General features: G+C 43.6%; 1 protein-coding gene across 1 annotated transcript in view; it reads left to right on the top strand.

The window, feature by feature from the left end:
* Positions 1 to 14,463, top strand: part of rsph14 (radial spoke head 14 homolog) — a gene marked incomplete at its 3' end in the record, with an annotated part of 194,723 nt that extends 180,260 nt beyond the window's left edge. Inside the window, 3 exon segments of the mRNA XM_007908726.2 lie at positions 7,255 to 7,480; positions 9,858 to 9,994; positions 13,142 to 14,463. Of these exon segments, the coding sequence (XP_007906917.1) occupies positions 7,255 to 7,480; positions 9,858 to 9,994; positions 13,142 to 13,380 (602 nt within the window).
* Positions 14,464 to 15,827: the final 1,364 nt, after the last annotated feature.

Raw genomic sequence — 15,827 nt, 5'->3', positions numbered from 1 at the left:
TATACCAAATGAAAAGATTGTTATTATTCTAAATGGCTAAACTTGAAACTATTGCACATTTCCTTTTGGATTCCTTAAAAGAGCAAAATAAGCCCCAGTGCCTCAGATCAACTGTTTTCACAACATCCTGGTGCAGTTTTGACAGCATGTGATGTTAAATAAGACTTTCGTCATCTCACACTGCTGTAAATAGACACATACCACCTTTGCAAAAAGATGCTATACTGTGAAAAATTAGCTGTCAGACGTGTGTTGGTATTTTAGTTAAACTAAGGCAGGCATTTGTAGAGATTAGAGAGTGCAACATATCAGATAACTGTTGGACGAGGCATATAACTGTAATGTCTGGATTAGAAGGTGTAATGAGAAGCGATTTAAAAATTTGAAATGTTTTGTTTGTTCCAGTTTCTTAAAATTATGAGACAATAGTACAGGAATTCTGCCACTTGCTTTAGAAGCTGCTAATGTTAAGATCTGCTCTGACATGTTGTGTCTGTTTAATGCTAGCTAATTCAGAGACACAAGTTAAATAGGTCAGTAATGTAGAATCATTTTCATTTCACTGATTTCTCAAAATGGTTCAGATCTATGCAAATAATCATTTAGTGAAATGACAATTATGTCTTGTGACAGTGAGAATCATACGACCTCATTCTTGTTTGGGCTCCTGTGAGTTTTTCTGCCCTGAAACTTCATCTCATCCACAATTTCCTGCTATAATGAATTCCATAATTTAATTTTGATGTCTGACACGTGGAAATCCATCACTTGCTTAAGAGTATCCAACCCCAACTGAGAGTTCCCTATACGCCACATTCACATGGAAATCCCAGAGATAGATTGTTGGAATGGAATGCGCACTCTCTCCCTGGAGGGACCATTGCTGATTACCTAATTCCAGACAGTATTAGGTGCAGGTTGGCAAGAGCCCAGGTTTGGGGACCCCGGCGTGTGCATTGGCATAACTGCCAGAGTCTATCTGGCTGAAACTACATATCTTGCCATTGAAATACTGTCTTATAAAGCTTCCTGCTGCTAGGACCACCCTACCTGTTCAGAAGCAGAAGCATTCCTACCCCCAACAAGAACCTCAACAATTTACATTTATATAGAACCCTTCCTGTTTTAGGGCGTTTCAAAGGGCTTCACACAGCGGATTGGAAGCCTGAGCTGGTGGTGGGGAGGGAGAAGGAGAAGGTGACCAATAACAGGGTTGATAGGTCTTAAACCCATCCTTGAAGGCAGGGAAGGCAGTGAGCGATGTGGAAGGACTCTGGGATGATATTCCATGGAGCGGCCCCAGAATGGTTGAAAGCTCTCACAAAGATCAGGTGGGGGACATGAAGCAGGCCAGTGTTTGCTAAATACCAAATGTAATTGGTAAAAAACTCCAGAAATATCTATTTAGGCTATAAGTTCCAGAGATGAATGGCCAGTATCCCGCACGCAGTTCTGGTCAGGACTAGAATCTCTACACTAGAGGCAGTGCAGAGGAGAGCATTGATTAGTCAAGCTAAGGGCATTTTAGTCTACAAAGGCAACATCTCAGAAGGACCTTATAGAGATGCGTAACATGGGTTAGAAAATGTAAACCCAGAACAAAACTTTTAGATGCACCAAGGCAGTAGAACAAGGGTAATATTGGGACAGACACCAGGTAAATAAAGCCTGGAGCAGGTTACCAAGGTTGGGTGCTTGAGGCCAGGAACTTTTAACTCATTGAAATAGTAGTCCTTATGCTGTGACACTAGAGTGGGTATTCTGGAAAAATAAGATCAAATGGCCTCAAATGGCCAGATGATTTGATCTTGTGGTCTCTACTACTCTGCTGCTCACTAACCCACAGCAATTACCATCTGTGTGTTTGTGTGGCAGCACCAACACTTTATGTTCTGGCTCCAGGCAGACTTCATGGCCCTGGCTTGTGTAGCTTCCACAAGAGATCAGGAAAAATCCACAGTCCCAAAATAAAAGTCAAAGACACGACTCTGAAACAAATATATCCATTGCAGTATGAGTTCACTCATGGCAATTAAGTCTTGAGTTGTCGCTGATTCTGTTGAATTCATCAGCAGTGTGAACAGCAGGTGGGGCCTAACCAACCCTGTTGTCATTTGAACCATTAACCATTAGAATGTAAACTTAGCATGAGATGGACACTGAAACTACCCAATGCTATCAACTTTAATGCATGAATATTTTAAGTGCTTTAATTAAAAATATGAGTCTATTCACACTCCAATTTCTGGAATATAAGTAGCGTGGAAATCAAAAGTGATTGCTTTCATTTCAATTTGGGAAACTCTATATTCGATTGTGTCAAAAACTAAATGAATGTAAGTGAATCTTTCGCTTCAGCAGTCAGTTTAGGAAAGTGCGATGGCCTGCAGAAAACAGTGATGGGACCGGCAATGGCATTGAAGTGTAATGGACAGTTGAAATTCTCTAAGTTCAAGCGAACCTTGCAGTTTCCGTTCAGAAAAGCACACCTTAACTGTGAATAGAATTCTTTGAGCAGATATTAAATTGTAAAAGAGGAGTCCTGTGATTATAACTCTCGCCTCGCAAGCAAGAGAGCTGGGTTTGATTCCTGGCAGGGTGAAATGTTGGGCAAGTTTCCTTACCCACACGCCTCTGTTTACCTAGCAGTAAAGTCAGCAGGACTTGAAATGGCAGACCAGTCACTGGGGGCAGGGAATCCGCCCAATCTGTTCCTGTTAACCTTGGAAGCCAAAACACTAACGGGTTGGGTGGTGCTTGCTGGACAAGCAGTGGGAAAGCTTGCCAAAAGTGCAGTTTTAGCTGGTTAGACTCCAGCAGTTACCCCAACGCACACTCTGGGGTCCCCCCAAGCCTTGGCTCCTGCCAACCTGCACCTAGTACTTTATGAAGTGAAATAAGCCCTTCAGGGAGAGAGAGCGCATTCCATTCCAACAATCTTATCTTTGGAATTTCCATGTGTAGGTGGGATGCATGGAATTCTCAATTTGGCTTGGATACTCTTAAGCTTGGTGATGTGTCAGACACCTGGCCGACCAAAAAACAAATCCACTTGCTGGTAGCTTTTAAGGAAGATGTTTTCCTCTCCTGTGTATTCGAGCGTTATTAAACCGGTGCAAATAATCCTGTAAACTGACATTAAGTCTTTCAATGTTTGGCTCGCGGAATTTTAGCCCTCGAGTTTCAGATCCAGCCCTCCTTGGCTGGAGTTTGGGCCACTTGCCCCCTGTGTAGGAGAGGATGTGGGTTCACCATTGTGATTTGGGAGACAGTGAGCTTCTGGGCTTCAGTGGAGGAAGCTTAACTCTCCATCTAACAACTGTAACTGATCTGGGAAAGCTTAATGCAGTTCTGATCTGGGAAAGCTTAATAGGCAACTAAAATTCCCAACATTGGCTTGGTGAGCCAAAATTCACCAGGAAAATATTCTTTTTCAAAAAGAAGACTCCAGTTTATAGTGTTGCAAATGGCAAATACCAGCTTCTGGGCTAATATTTCAGAGCAGAACTTTTCAAAGGTGATTTAATTTGAATCAGTTTATAAGGAATAATTTTACTGTGGAAACAGAAAAATCATCCACATCAATCACCTCATTAACATGTGCAAATGCAGCTGAGAAGGTTTGTCAAATACTTTTAATTGGAGACACAACCCCTTTATCCGAACTATTTTTGGGATTATTATTTTGAGAAACATATTTCCTCTTCATCTGCGGCAAGCAAAACCCTGTGTTAGATCTCATGAGTACAACTTAAATTGGAATTTTGATCTTAATTGTAATGGGAAAACATTAAACATCAAAGTGTGTGTTTTAACAAGGCACGAGGTGCATTTTCTTCTGCTGACACCAATATTTCCTCATTAGGTCTCAATTTTTTTTCCTCCAATTCTCCGTCTGCAATCCTTGACAGTGGTTGGCAGGCATTTCCTCAGCTATGGAGCCTACTGATGATGAATAATAATAATCCTTGCCTTTGATAGAGCGCCTTGGCACATCTTCGAGACGTCTCAAAGCGCTTCACAGAATATGCTGCAAAGTGAATTGACTGTGTATTTTGTAGTCTCCCTCCCACCTCTCTGCCTTCCCTCACCCCTACCCCACCCCTCCCCCATGCTCGGCCCCCGACGCCTGACTGTTCAGCGCTTTGGGACGTCCTCCCAATGTGAAAGGTGCTCTATAAATGCCATTTTGTTGTTGGTGTTGAAACGTGGCAGACAATTGCACACAACAGTGCCCCACAAGCAGTCGTGGATTGAGTGACCAAATTGTGTTTTTTTTTATTTTATTAATTTTGAAGGGATTATTAACCCCAGAAAGTGATCCGCCAATCGACTAACAATCGGGTTCCTACTTACTGCTGGGTAAACAGGCGTGTGGAGTAAGGAAATTTACCTAACGTTTCGCTCTGCCCGGGAATCGAACCCGGGTCCCCTCGCTTGCGAGGCGACTGTTCTATACAGATACAGCAAACATTTTTATTCCATTATGATTTTTCACATTTAAAGAGCATCATAACAATTAGAATTGAAGAAGCTGCAACTCATGCATGGAGTTTTATTACAGGCACAATATGCAAAAGATTTAATGTAATAAGTAACGGAATTGAGCTGGAGATAAACCCAAAGTATTATGAAAGTGTGTTGGCAATGCATGAAATTTAAAAGCTCACTTGTGGAATAACACTAAAAATTGCAATTAAGACAGTTAACTATACTCAGCTATGGAAGTGATAATGAAGCAAAACTAAGTGCCCTCGGCACTCTTCTGTTCATCGCTGCAACATCATGCAAAATTAAACTTACATATCATTGCTGCTTCCTGGATACGCATTACCAAACGAATTAGTCAGCCCATCACAGCCCTGCAATGAAAGGCATTCCACTAGGATTTGGATTTTGCAGCACTCCGAGACCCTATCCTGGTGAAGGCCGCTAAATAAATGCAAGTTGTTGTTCTTGTTGTCATAGTACCACAACAACAACAACAACAACAACAACATTGGGCTGTCATAGAAGACATTTCCCAACATGACTGAAGCAGATGATAAATAATCTCCTATCAGGCTACAGGTCTCAGACCCGTGTTGCTGGATCTCAAGCTCTAAATATATAATAATCTCAGAAATGGTTCAGCCGGTAATATCCTCATCTCTGAGTCTGAAGGTTGTGGGTGTTCAAGCCTCAGTTTTGCGCTTTGTTGTCACTTAGTCTAGGCTGACTCTCTAGTGCAGTTGGGGGATGTTGTAGGTTGGAGGTTCCGTCCTTGGATTGAGACATTAAACCGGGGTCCAGTTCGTTCAGGTGGACGATAAAGAGAAGAGAGTTCTTCTTGGTGTCCTGGCCAACAATCCCCCCATTAAAATGAATCATTCACTTCATAGCTGTTTATGAGACATTACTGTTTACAAATAGATTATCTACAAACACAGTTACTACATTTTACAGTATTTCCTGTGAAGCACTTTGAGACGTCTTCCTGATATTAAAAGTGCTATAACTAATGCAATGATTATTATTATTATCATCATATTAACCAATATTTTTGTCCAGATTGCAAATTATATTGAGAACAATCTTTCGAATCTTCCAACACATGCCTTTCCTGGAAAAGTGTTGATTATGTCTTCCATTCATTAACACGAGTTCCTTTTGCAGAAACTGTGTCCTAAACATTTCAAATCTCCAACTGCAGCTTAAATCTCAGACGTGAGATTGGATGGTCTGAAGGACCTTCTTCATCCAAACCAAACGTATGGTCTTGTGTCACTCATATATCTACTTCTACCTGGGTATGGCTAGCCATCCTTCTGGAGCTCTATCTCACAATTATTGATAATCTTGAACCCTTATTTTCTCTTAAATATGCCATTAATAACATAAATGGAGTGATATGGAAACATGCCATTTGATCCAACTAGTCCGTGCTCATCTACCACTTCATACTCCACATTGGCCCCCTCCACTTCCCCTCTATTCCCTTCTCCCTTAAGTTTGCAATGAGTTTCTTCTAAAGTACAGTGATGCTTTTTAATTCAACCACAGCTTATAGAAATGAGTTCCACATTCTCACCACCTTCTGTATGAACAAACTCCTCCCAAACTTCTTATTAGATTCACTACTCGACATCATGTTTATACCCTCTAGTTTTGGATTCATCAACAGGTGGAAATAGCTTTATTGAATTCTTTCATAATCTTAAACACCTTGGTAATAATAATCCTTACATTTAATGTAGCGCCTTTCACATCAGGAGGATGTTCAAAACGCTTCATGGCAAAGTGCACACAGCAATATCCCACAAACAGCCGTGAAGTGCGTGAACAATTATATTTGGGGGATTCTGGCCAAGATACTAGGAGAAGCTCCTTTCTCTTTAGAATAGGGCCATGGGATCTTTAACATCTGCCTGAAAGCAGACCAGACCTTGGTCTCATCTGAAGGACACATCTCCAACAATGCAACAGACCCCTAGTACTGCTCTGGAACGTTAGTTGGAGTATATGAGTTTATGTACCAATTGTGGAGCTTGAACCCATATCCTTCTATCTTAAGGCTGGCACATTGGTGGGACAAGTGAGATACCTGAGAGATTTTCACACAGTGAGTAAGGGAGGAACAAACAGAAATAAATCAAATGCATGACCTAGGTATTTCCAGTCAACTAATAATAATAATAATAATCCTTGCATTTGATATAGCGCTTTTCACGTCGGGAGGACGTCCCAAAGCGCTTCACAGAACACACTGTAAAGTGAATTGACTGTATATTTGTGGGCGAACGCAGCAGCCAATTGCGCACAGCAATGTCCCACAAACAGTCGTAGATTGAAAATGACCAATTTATTATTGTTTTGTTTTTTTGGAGGGATTATTATTAGGCTCTGTGTGGAGTAAGGAAACTTGTCCAAGGTATCGGTCTGCCTGGGATTGAACTCAGGTCTCTCGCTTGCAAAGCGAGTGCTCTAACCACTGAGCTACAGGACTCCACAGTTGACTCCACAACTAACATTAGTTGAATGGCATGGTCAATTACTACTGGGAGAGCGTGGTCTAACCCGGAGAATAAACAATAGAGGAATTAATCAAATAAAAAGATTCCTGATAAGTTGGAAATGAAGTGTCAGTCAGATCCTCTCAGTTAGATCTTCAAATTGCAGCTATTGAAGCATGGGGAAACCCTGGACCTGAATTCTGTAATGTGTGATATGCTGTTTGGTACCTCTGTCAGGAATTCTACCATCCTACTCCTGCAGGTGCTGCCGGCATAGTGGACGCTGGCCTGATCCCCCCACTGATTGAGAAGCTACGCACTGAGCTTGACGAGATACAGGAGCTGATCTTACAGACGCTGCACTTCTGTTTGCTCATTAACACAGAGGAGGCTCTGGGGGCTGACGCTGTGGTGGTGTTGAAAGAAAAGCTAGATCACAGATCTGTTTCTATCAGAAGCAAAGCCACGCGAGCTATCATGGATATCAGGTAAGATAGCAAAATATTTCTGGAGAGCTTTGCTTTCTGATATTTCCTCTGCTTATCCTTATATTCACAGTGGGATGAGATTTCAAATACCAGGAAAGGTAATGGAAAAGGTCTACTGGAAGTTAAGAGAAAAAGCTGTTGAACCTTAGAGGGTGACACGTTCTTCAAGACAGGAAGATTTTCATTATCTAGAGGACAATTAATGACAGGCAGGTTGCCAGGCAGGGGGGTTTTGGCCAGGACACTGGACTCATTTAGGAGATAGCTTGATGCTGTAGTGGGTAGATAGTGGATGGGTGACCTGGAATGATGAAATCACGTAGACCAAAAGCCCTCTGCCTCGCCCCCTCCCTTGCCTCCTTCAAGGCCCAATTCAAGACCTTACTTTTCGACTGTGCCTTCAGTAATCTTCCTTCCTCCACGCCCCTTACCCTTCACCCCTCTATGAATCCTAACCCGCAGCTCAGGTGTTACTAACCCTTCATTGTCCAGTGCCTTGGGATGTCCTCCCGACGTGAAAGGCACTATATAAATGCAACTTCTTGTTGTTGGGTATAGGTTGGACTTGGGATGATTTTGACAGATTTGGAATATACTCCACCATTTCCTGCCTAATCAAGATTCTGAATCCGCAGATGTCAATTGCTTCCTTCCCTCAAATACCCCTATGCCGTCACCTATGGCTCTAAGCAGCCCCACTTTACAAAATGAACAGGGACAGAAGCCACCCTTCAACATCACCAGTTAGGATAGGCAGCCTTCTGAGGGAATGATAGGTTGAAGCAGGGGCTGCCTCCACCCAGCACTTGGAAACAATGTGGTCAAGAGCATTGATTCCAATTCCATATTGCTGGAAGAAGAAGAAACAACCTCACAATTATAAAGATTTTCCAACACAATTCAAGCACACCCAGAACATTGATGCATGGAATTCTTATAAAAAGCTATAGCTGTATTTCTCGTGTTTTACTAATGCAAACGCACATTAATTTCTGTGGTTAGAAGCCTGTGGGCACAATGTAATAAATCCTCTGGTGACAGTAAATGTTTTTGGACAGTTTGGGTTACTGTCCAGCACTATTGTGCTGGAGATTGACGTGGGTGAGAATGGCCTCTGGCTGATACTGGATCCTGTATGAGGACACCCACCTGAGAGTGTAAAAGTTCGATGAAACTTTGCATGCTCTTGGGCCAATTAGAGCGAGGCCATTTAAGAATGAAATTAGGAGGCAGTTTTTCACCCAAAGGGTAGTGGAAATTTGGAACTCTCTCCCCCAAAAGGCTGTGGATCCTGGATCCATTCACATTTTCAAGACTGAGGTGGATATCTACTTGTTAGGCCAGGGTATCAAGGGATACAGGGCAAGGGCAGGTAATTGGAGTTGAGGTGCAGATCAGCCATGATCTTATAGAATGGCGGAACAGGATCGAGGGGCTGAATGGCCTCCTCCTGCTTCTATACAATGCTAGAACGATTCTCCCTTGCGTGATTCCTTGGTGTCCAAGCTTGGTTGAACTCACACAGAGCTCACCAGCCAGAGATGCCCCCTGAATTGCAGCTTGCTTCACCTCCAAACACACAGTCACTACATTTCACTGTGTGAAATGTGAAAGGCACTACACCAAATGCAAAGATTATTATTGATTGATATGGGCTATGACATGAATGTGGACATTGATATTTTCAATGAAAAAAACAGAGATCCAATTGTAAATGAGTATGCAACCAATGAGCTCAGTTTAGGTGTTGTATTTTCTCCCCAAATTTTCTTGTTCCTCCCAAAGTGCCAGCCACATTCCCAGTGGCGGATTGGCTCCCTGAGAAGCTTCAAGATTGGCAGCAAAATGGGGGCACTCATTCATGATGGGCACACGTTTGTGGGACGCCAAAAAACATAAAATATTTCAAAGTTTAAAAACTTTGTTGGCTTAACTAGAACTTCTGATCGTGGCTGCACAGGGTGGTAAGAGTGGAGAGCCATTGATGAGGGCACTGTGCATTCACAGCCCCTGTGCACTCCACTCACTTTCCCCTCCCTGCGTTCCCATCGTGTTCAAATCCAAACTCATTTCATCATCCTCTACTCTCATTCGTTCCCAAGAACTTAACATTCTGAAACTCTCTACCTCACTCCAGCACAGAAGGAGGCCATTCGGCCCATTGTGCCTGTGCGGCTCTTTGGAAGAGCCACCCAATCAGCCCCACTCCCCCGCTCTTTCCCCATATCCTTGCAAATGTTTCCTCTTCAAGTACCTATTTAATTCCCTTTTGAAAGTTGTTATTTAATTTGTTTCCACCAGCCTTTCGACCAAGTTATGATGCAAATGGTGCAATTGTAAAACATACGCACAACATGCTAATTTGTTTTCCCTGTAGTGTCCCCTTGGAAGGAAAAAACAAAGTGTGTGAAGAGAAGGTGATCCCGTTGCTGGTGAAGCTTCTGAAGGACCGGGAGACAGAGGTCAGGGCTAAAGCGGCAGGAGCCCTGATGTTTGCTGCTATCACCACACAGGGTAAACCATCCCACACAATGCCAACAATGGAAGTTCTCAACCACGGGGCTTTTATTTTAAAAAAAACTTTCCTCTTTCTACTAAACTCTGGAAAACTCTTCCTCTTTCCCTCCGCCTTGCCCTTTCCTTCCTCATCTTCAGGTCGTGTCTGAAGACCGTGTGTACAGTCAACTGCCACTGGGACTCTGGGACATTTCGCTGCGTGAGGATGCTATATAAATGCATGTTGTAGTTGTGTGAAATTTAATACAACAAACAACAAAATTGGTGATAAAGTGATGAGGCAAGGATCAATTGTGAGAATTATAAAATTACATTTGTAAAGTGCCTTTTATGTCGGGAGGACATCCCAAGTGAAAGCAAATTAATGTGGAGATTAATACTCCTCAAGATTGTACTGTGAGAGCAAACACTTATTCCCATTTCAGTTCCAGTGACTGCATCAAGCACTGAGTAAGATAAGGAAATGGAAAAGTTCCAAGAGTGGAAATGAGATGAGATCGTTTTCTCGGTGTTTGTGTTGTGAGAGTTGGTCTTTGTGTTTTGGTCGGCCGGGTGTCTGACACATGCAGAAACCCATCACCATGCTTAAGACTATCCAAACCAAGCTGAGATTTCCATACATCGCACCTACACTTGGAAATCTCAGAGATAGCTTGTTGGGATGGAATTGTGGTGGAGGGAGGAGATGCAATGTCCTCCACCACCATTAACTTAACAGGAGCTTTGGCCCGAGCACTGCCTCCTGGTGTTTGTCCGCGACTGTTTGTGGGACGCTGCTGTGCGCAATTGGCTGCCGCGTTTCGCCCACAAAATATACAGTCAATTCACTTTACGGTATATTCTTTGAAGCGCTTTGAGACATCTCAAAGATGTGATAAGGCGCTGTATCAAATGCAACGATTATTATTATTATTATCTTCCCCTGAAAAGAAGCAGTGCACAGTCTTAAGTCTCTGTGTTTCTTGGAGGGAAGCAAATGATGTGGATGCATTTGAAATAGATGCAGTGTAGAGCATCATAATCAGTGAATCTTACCTTGGCTGTTTTCAGCTCTTCGAATGCCTTCCTCACCCTTAAGATGCTCCCTAGGCCACACCTTTCTCCTATCCTCCTCCAGCCATCTCATACTCCGCTCTCTGACATCTTTACAGTGTAATTTCCCTGTGTAAATCAGTGTTTATATGTACCAGCAAATGTCCAGACTGCATTTAGCACCTCATTGTGCTTGTGAAAGCAGTCCCCAGAGCCTTGTTCTGAAAACAGCTTGGCTTTGGTGAAGCTATAATGTATTGTGTTGACACTGCCAGAAAGAGGAATAGCACACAACTTCGCACCATTTACAGGTGATATAATCATGGAATGGAATTTCAGAATGTGGTTTGGGCTGTGCCTGTGTGGTTGCGGTATTCTACGACAGCAGCAATGAGAATCTTCAAGAGAGAAAGGAGAATAAATAAAAGAATCTGGATTAAACTACATCAAATAGCTAATGCTTCTTTCTTGAGTATCTCATTCCAGCCGGAGATAAATGTGAACAGAGATGCACGGCACACAGATGTATGGTGAGAGATGATTAATGGTGGGGCTCAATGCTAAAAGAACCAGAATAAATCTGACTATCGAGTGTGAAATCAAGCTGTCTTTGGTGCTGGATACCACCATTAATGTGAATGATTGTAATACTCAGACTTCCAGGGTTTGCTGTGACTTGTCATGTGGCACAGTCCTGCTGACAGCTCTCACTGTGTTCACCCGCCATAACTCAGGCATTTTGCTTACCGTCACATTGATGTTAACCTACCACAGCTCAGTGCCAAGACAGAAGTGTGTTTTGCCTCATTGCAAGTGATTATTTAAAGTGTTTAATCAACAAAATCGACTTTGCAATTGCTCTGTGGTATGGGCCGCATTCAAACTGACAGAGAAAAGTGTTTCCTTTCAATTTGAATTCAGCCTTATCACAGTGTAATTGCACAGATGTGCTCGGAAATCCTTTTTTAGGCTTTCCTAGATCATGGGTTCGGTGGGATGTTCGATGAAAAGTGAGTGGAGGAGCATCGCGTAGAGTTGCTGCAGCCTGACTTTACCAGCCTATCATTGCAGAGTTCCACACTCTCCTGGTGGAGACAAGATAATGATACTAATACTACTACCTAATAATTAATAATAATAATAATCCTCGCATTTGATACAGCGCCTTATCACATCCTCTAGACGTCTAGAAGAGCTTCACAGAATATACTGTAAAGTGAATTGACTGTATATTTGTGGGCAAATTGTGGCCGCCAATTGCACACAGCGGCGTCCCACAAACAGTTATGGATTAAGTGACTAAATTATTATTATGTTTTACCTGCTCTTCAATCTCGGCAGAAGTTACAGCAAGTGTCAAACAGTTAAACCATTGACTTGTTAAAAATGGTGGTGGTATGACTGGAGGAATTAGGTGTACAGCAGAGTTGCCAGACAGCACCACTGCAAGGCAGACGTCAAATTTTTGCTGGTGGTACCTGGGATCTTGAGTAGAATCCCACTTACCAACTGAGAACATAGGAACAGGAGGAGGCCATTCAGCCCCTCGAGCCTGTTCCGTCATTCTATTAGATCATGGCTGATCTGTATCTCAAGTCCAATTAAGCGTGCTGTGTGACAGGGATCATGTTAGTGTTGTGTTTGTGTGTCAGCCTGGTTCAGTAGCAGTGCTCTCACTGAGTCAGAAGACTGTGGGTTCAAGCCCCAATTCAGAACTTGGAATCACATAGTCTAAGATGACACTCCAATGCAATGCTGGGGTGTTGGCGGGGGGAGGTGGGAGCTGTATTGTCAGAGGTGCCGTTCTTCAGATGAGGCATTAAACCGAGGTGCCATCTGCCTGTTCAGGCAGATGTTAAAGATCCCATGGCGCTATTCGAAGAGAGATTCTCCTGAAGTCCTGGCGAACAATCCTCCAAATAAAAATTGGTCATTTGTTTCATGAAACATTACTGTGCACAATGGGGTTTCCACCTTCACCTGCAAATCCCGTGAAGTGCTTTGGCTGTCCTCTCAATGTGAAATAATAATTGGGCTGTACCAAACTATGGATTATTATTGTTATGTGTACGTTTGTGTGTGTGAGACGGGGATTGTGTTGTATTTTTACAGGTAAATACGCAGCTCTGGAAGCTGACGTCATCAAACCTCTGCTTGTCCTGGTGAACGATGAAAGCAGCGAGGTGAGGCTGAACGCCATCAAAACCATCACCACGGTGTCTGAAGCACCTGAGGGGAGGAAAGTGCTGCTGGATCATGTGGATTGGATCGAGGACAGGAGCGAGGACCCCAGCGAGGCTGTCAGAAAGGCGGTCAAGATCGCCATCGATATCATCACCTGGAAGCCTTAGAACGTACCATTGATCACAAAATCTGCCCTCCCAGTCTCGATCACCTCATTCTCTATCCTTTTGTTTCTATCTTTCCTCTCTTTAACTTTCCTTCTATTTAATTACTTGCTGTTTTCAATCCTGTGCCTTCACACCCAACCCCATTTCTACCAGCTCACGTTCTTGCTTCTTTATGCCGTGTAATTTTCCCCATGTGTTTCCCTATTTAAAAGGTGTCTTTTCCCATTTTGTTTACTTGGTTCACTTCCCATTCCATCCTCCAGAGCACTGTAATCTCTGCTTTCTTGAAGCTAATTATCTCATTGCCATTTAAGATGTGTTAATCATTGCCAATCTAGATTTAAGCCACCATTACATAGAATATTAAGGCGCGGAATGCCTTGCCATTCAGCCCAACTGCAGTCATCTGTGCAAGTCTTTATCCTCCACATGAGCCTCTGCCTCTAAACCCCTCATGTACACATTGATGTTCCTCTTTCATATGTTGATCCTTTTTGCTTCAACCACAGATTCCAACTATAGTTGCACATTCTCACCACCCTCGGCATAAAGTCCTTCCTCCTAAACTCCCTTTTCAATCAGATACCATGGTATTTACATCTCTCATTTCAAACTCACCAACAAATGGAGACAGACTACAGCCTATTAACATTCAACAATTGGTTAAACTTTTTTTTATCCACATATTCCATTCTCTTGTATCCCCTGCTATTCTGCTCATCTTTTTTGCTCCCAAGATCCCAATTTTAAGAGTTCCTTTTGTGTCTTCCAATTCCCCCATCGCTTTGTCTCTCAGTTTCTCATTCCCTGTGATTCCTTTCATTCTTTCTCTCTCATCCCTTTCTAACTCTGTCTCCTCTTTGTCTCTCTTTTACTGCTTTCCTTTATTCTGTGTTGAATGTTAGCTTTTAAGTTAGCCCATTGCAGTGTAATACATGGTAAATGTACCTTACATTTGTGAAGCAATTTGGCTTCTCATTGGGTTTAACACAGCTTGTTAGGTGGAAATAAATGATGTAGCACCCAGGACTGGTATGGCCACGAACTGTGTAATTTCTTTAATTAATTAATTAATTAATTAATAAAACTGTGTCAAATAAATTAATTCAGTCAGAGTAATCTTTTCACAGAGGCTGTTGAACTGAAAGCAGCTAGTGGAGCAGCAGACACCAGTAAAACAAACAGCAGCTGAATGTATTCTGTATATTCCCTTATCTTGCTGACTCATAGACAGCCCTGTGCTGAAATGATCCACGCTGGAATGCTTCCAAGAGATGCTTTGAATCTGAGAGTTATTGTCGTGCTCTCTGCAAAACTTGCACGATTTAGAATAAAAATGACAAAGGTTCAAAAGTTACAAAAGTTTAACCGCAGAGCACCCCAAAGAATTGAAAGGAGAAAAATGAATCCCAACCAACCCATTGAAGCATGTTTGTAGAAGGAGATGAAACACAACAGTGTTGGCTGGTTTGGTTTGATGTATCTTCCCTCCTCTGCTGACCAGGTGGGACAACTGTAAGGTGGGGAGGAGGGAAGTGATTGCACTGGACTTGGGGAGAAGCTAAGGTACGGTCAGAGACAATGTTGTCAGAGAGGGAGATGGAGAAGCTTTGGGTGTTGACCAAACAAACAAATTCCATTTACACAGCGCCTTTCACGTCAGGAGGACGTCCCAAGGCCCTGGTCAGTCAAAGGTGGTTGGGATCAGGAAGGGTGGAGGGCGAGGAGGGTAGGGATAGGAGGGTGACCGAAGGCGCGGTCGAAGAGGAGGATCTTGAGACCAGGTTGAGGGCGATCAAAGTTAAATGGGCAGAGCCTTGGTAGCACGATCATCTCACTGACATCTTGTTGGTCCTCGGACAACAAAGTTAAACAGTAATAACAAGTGAACAACCTTCAAAGCGCCCATAGAAAGACAATGATGATCACAGAGCCTGTGGCCATGGATCTGGGTGGGGGAGTTCATGAAGGGTGAGGTTGAGGGAGGAGTTGGTCATCAGAAGATGGGGAGGGAAGTGTCCTTTGGGAAAACATCTAAATTCTTATTCAGCCAAGTTAAAGGTAAGGTTTCTCCAGTGTAGAGGTAGGAGGGAGCAAGCCGTGAATGGCCTTGTAGGTGGGATGAGGATCTTGAAATTCGATCCTCTGGGGGATGTGGGGATTGGGGGTGGGGGCAGTGGGGGTGGGGGGCGTGTGGGGGGGAGTGTGGGGGGGGCAGTGTGGGGGGGGCAGTGTGGGGGGGCAGTGTGGGGGGAGTGTGAGGGGGGCGTGTGGGGGGGGCTGTGTGGGGGGGGGCAGTGTGGGGGGGGGGGCAGTGTGGGGGGGGGCAGTGTGGGGGGGCAGTGTGGGGGGGGCAGTGGGGGGGGCAGTGTGTGGGGGGCAGTGTGGGGGGACAGTGTGGGGGGGCAGTGGGGGGGGGTGGGGGGAGTGTGGGGGGGGCAGTGTGG

The sequence above is a fragment of the Callorhinchus milii genome, unplaced genomic scaffold (assembly GCF_018977255.1).
Source record: "Callorhinchus milii isolate IMCB2004 unplaced genomic scaffold, IMCB_Cmil_1.0 Scaffold8, whole genome shotgun sequence".
Taxonomy (NCBI): Eukaryota; Metazoa; Chordata; class Chondrichthyes; order Chimaeriformes; family Callorhinchidae; genus Callorhinchus; species Callorhinchus milii.
The sequence above is the reverse complement of the archived record's forward strand: the minus strand, read 5'-3'. Positions and strand labels throughout refer to the sequence as shown.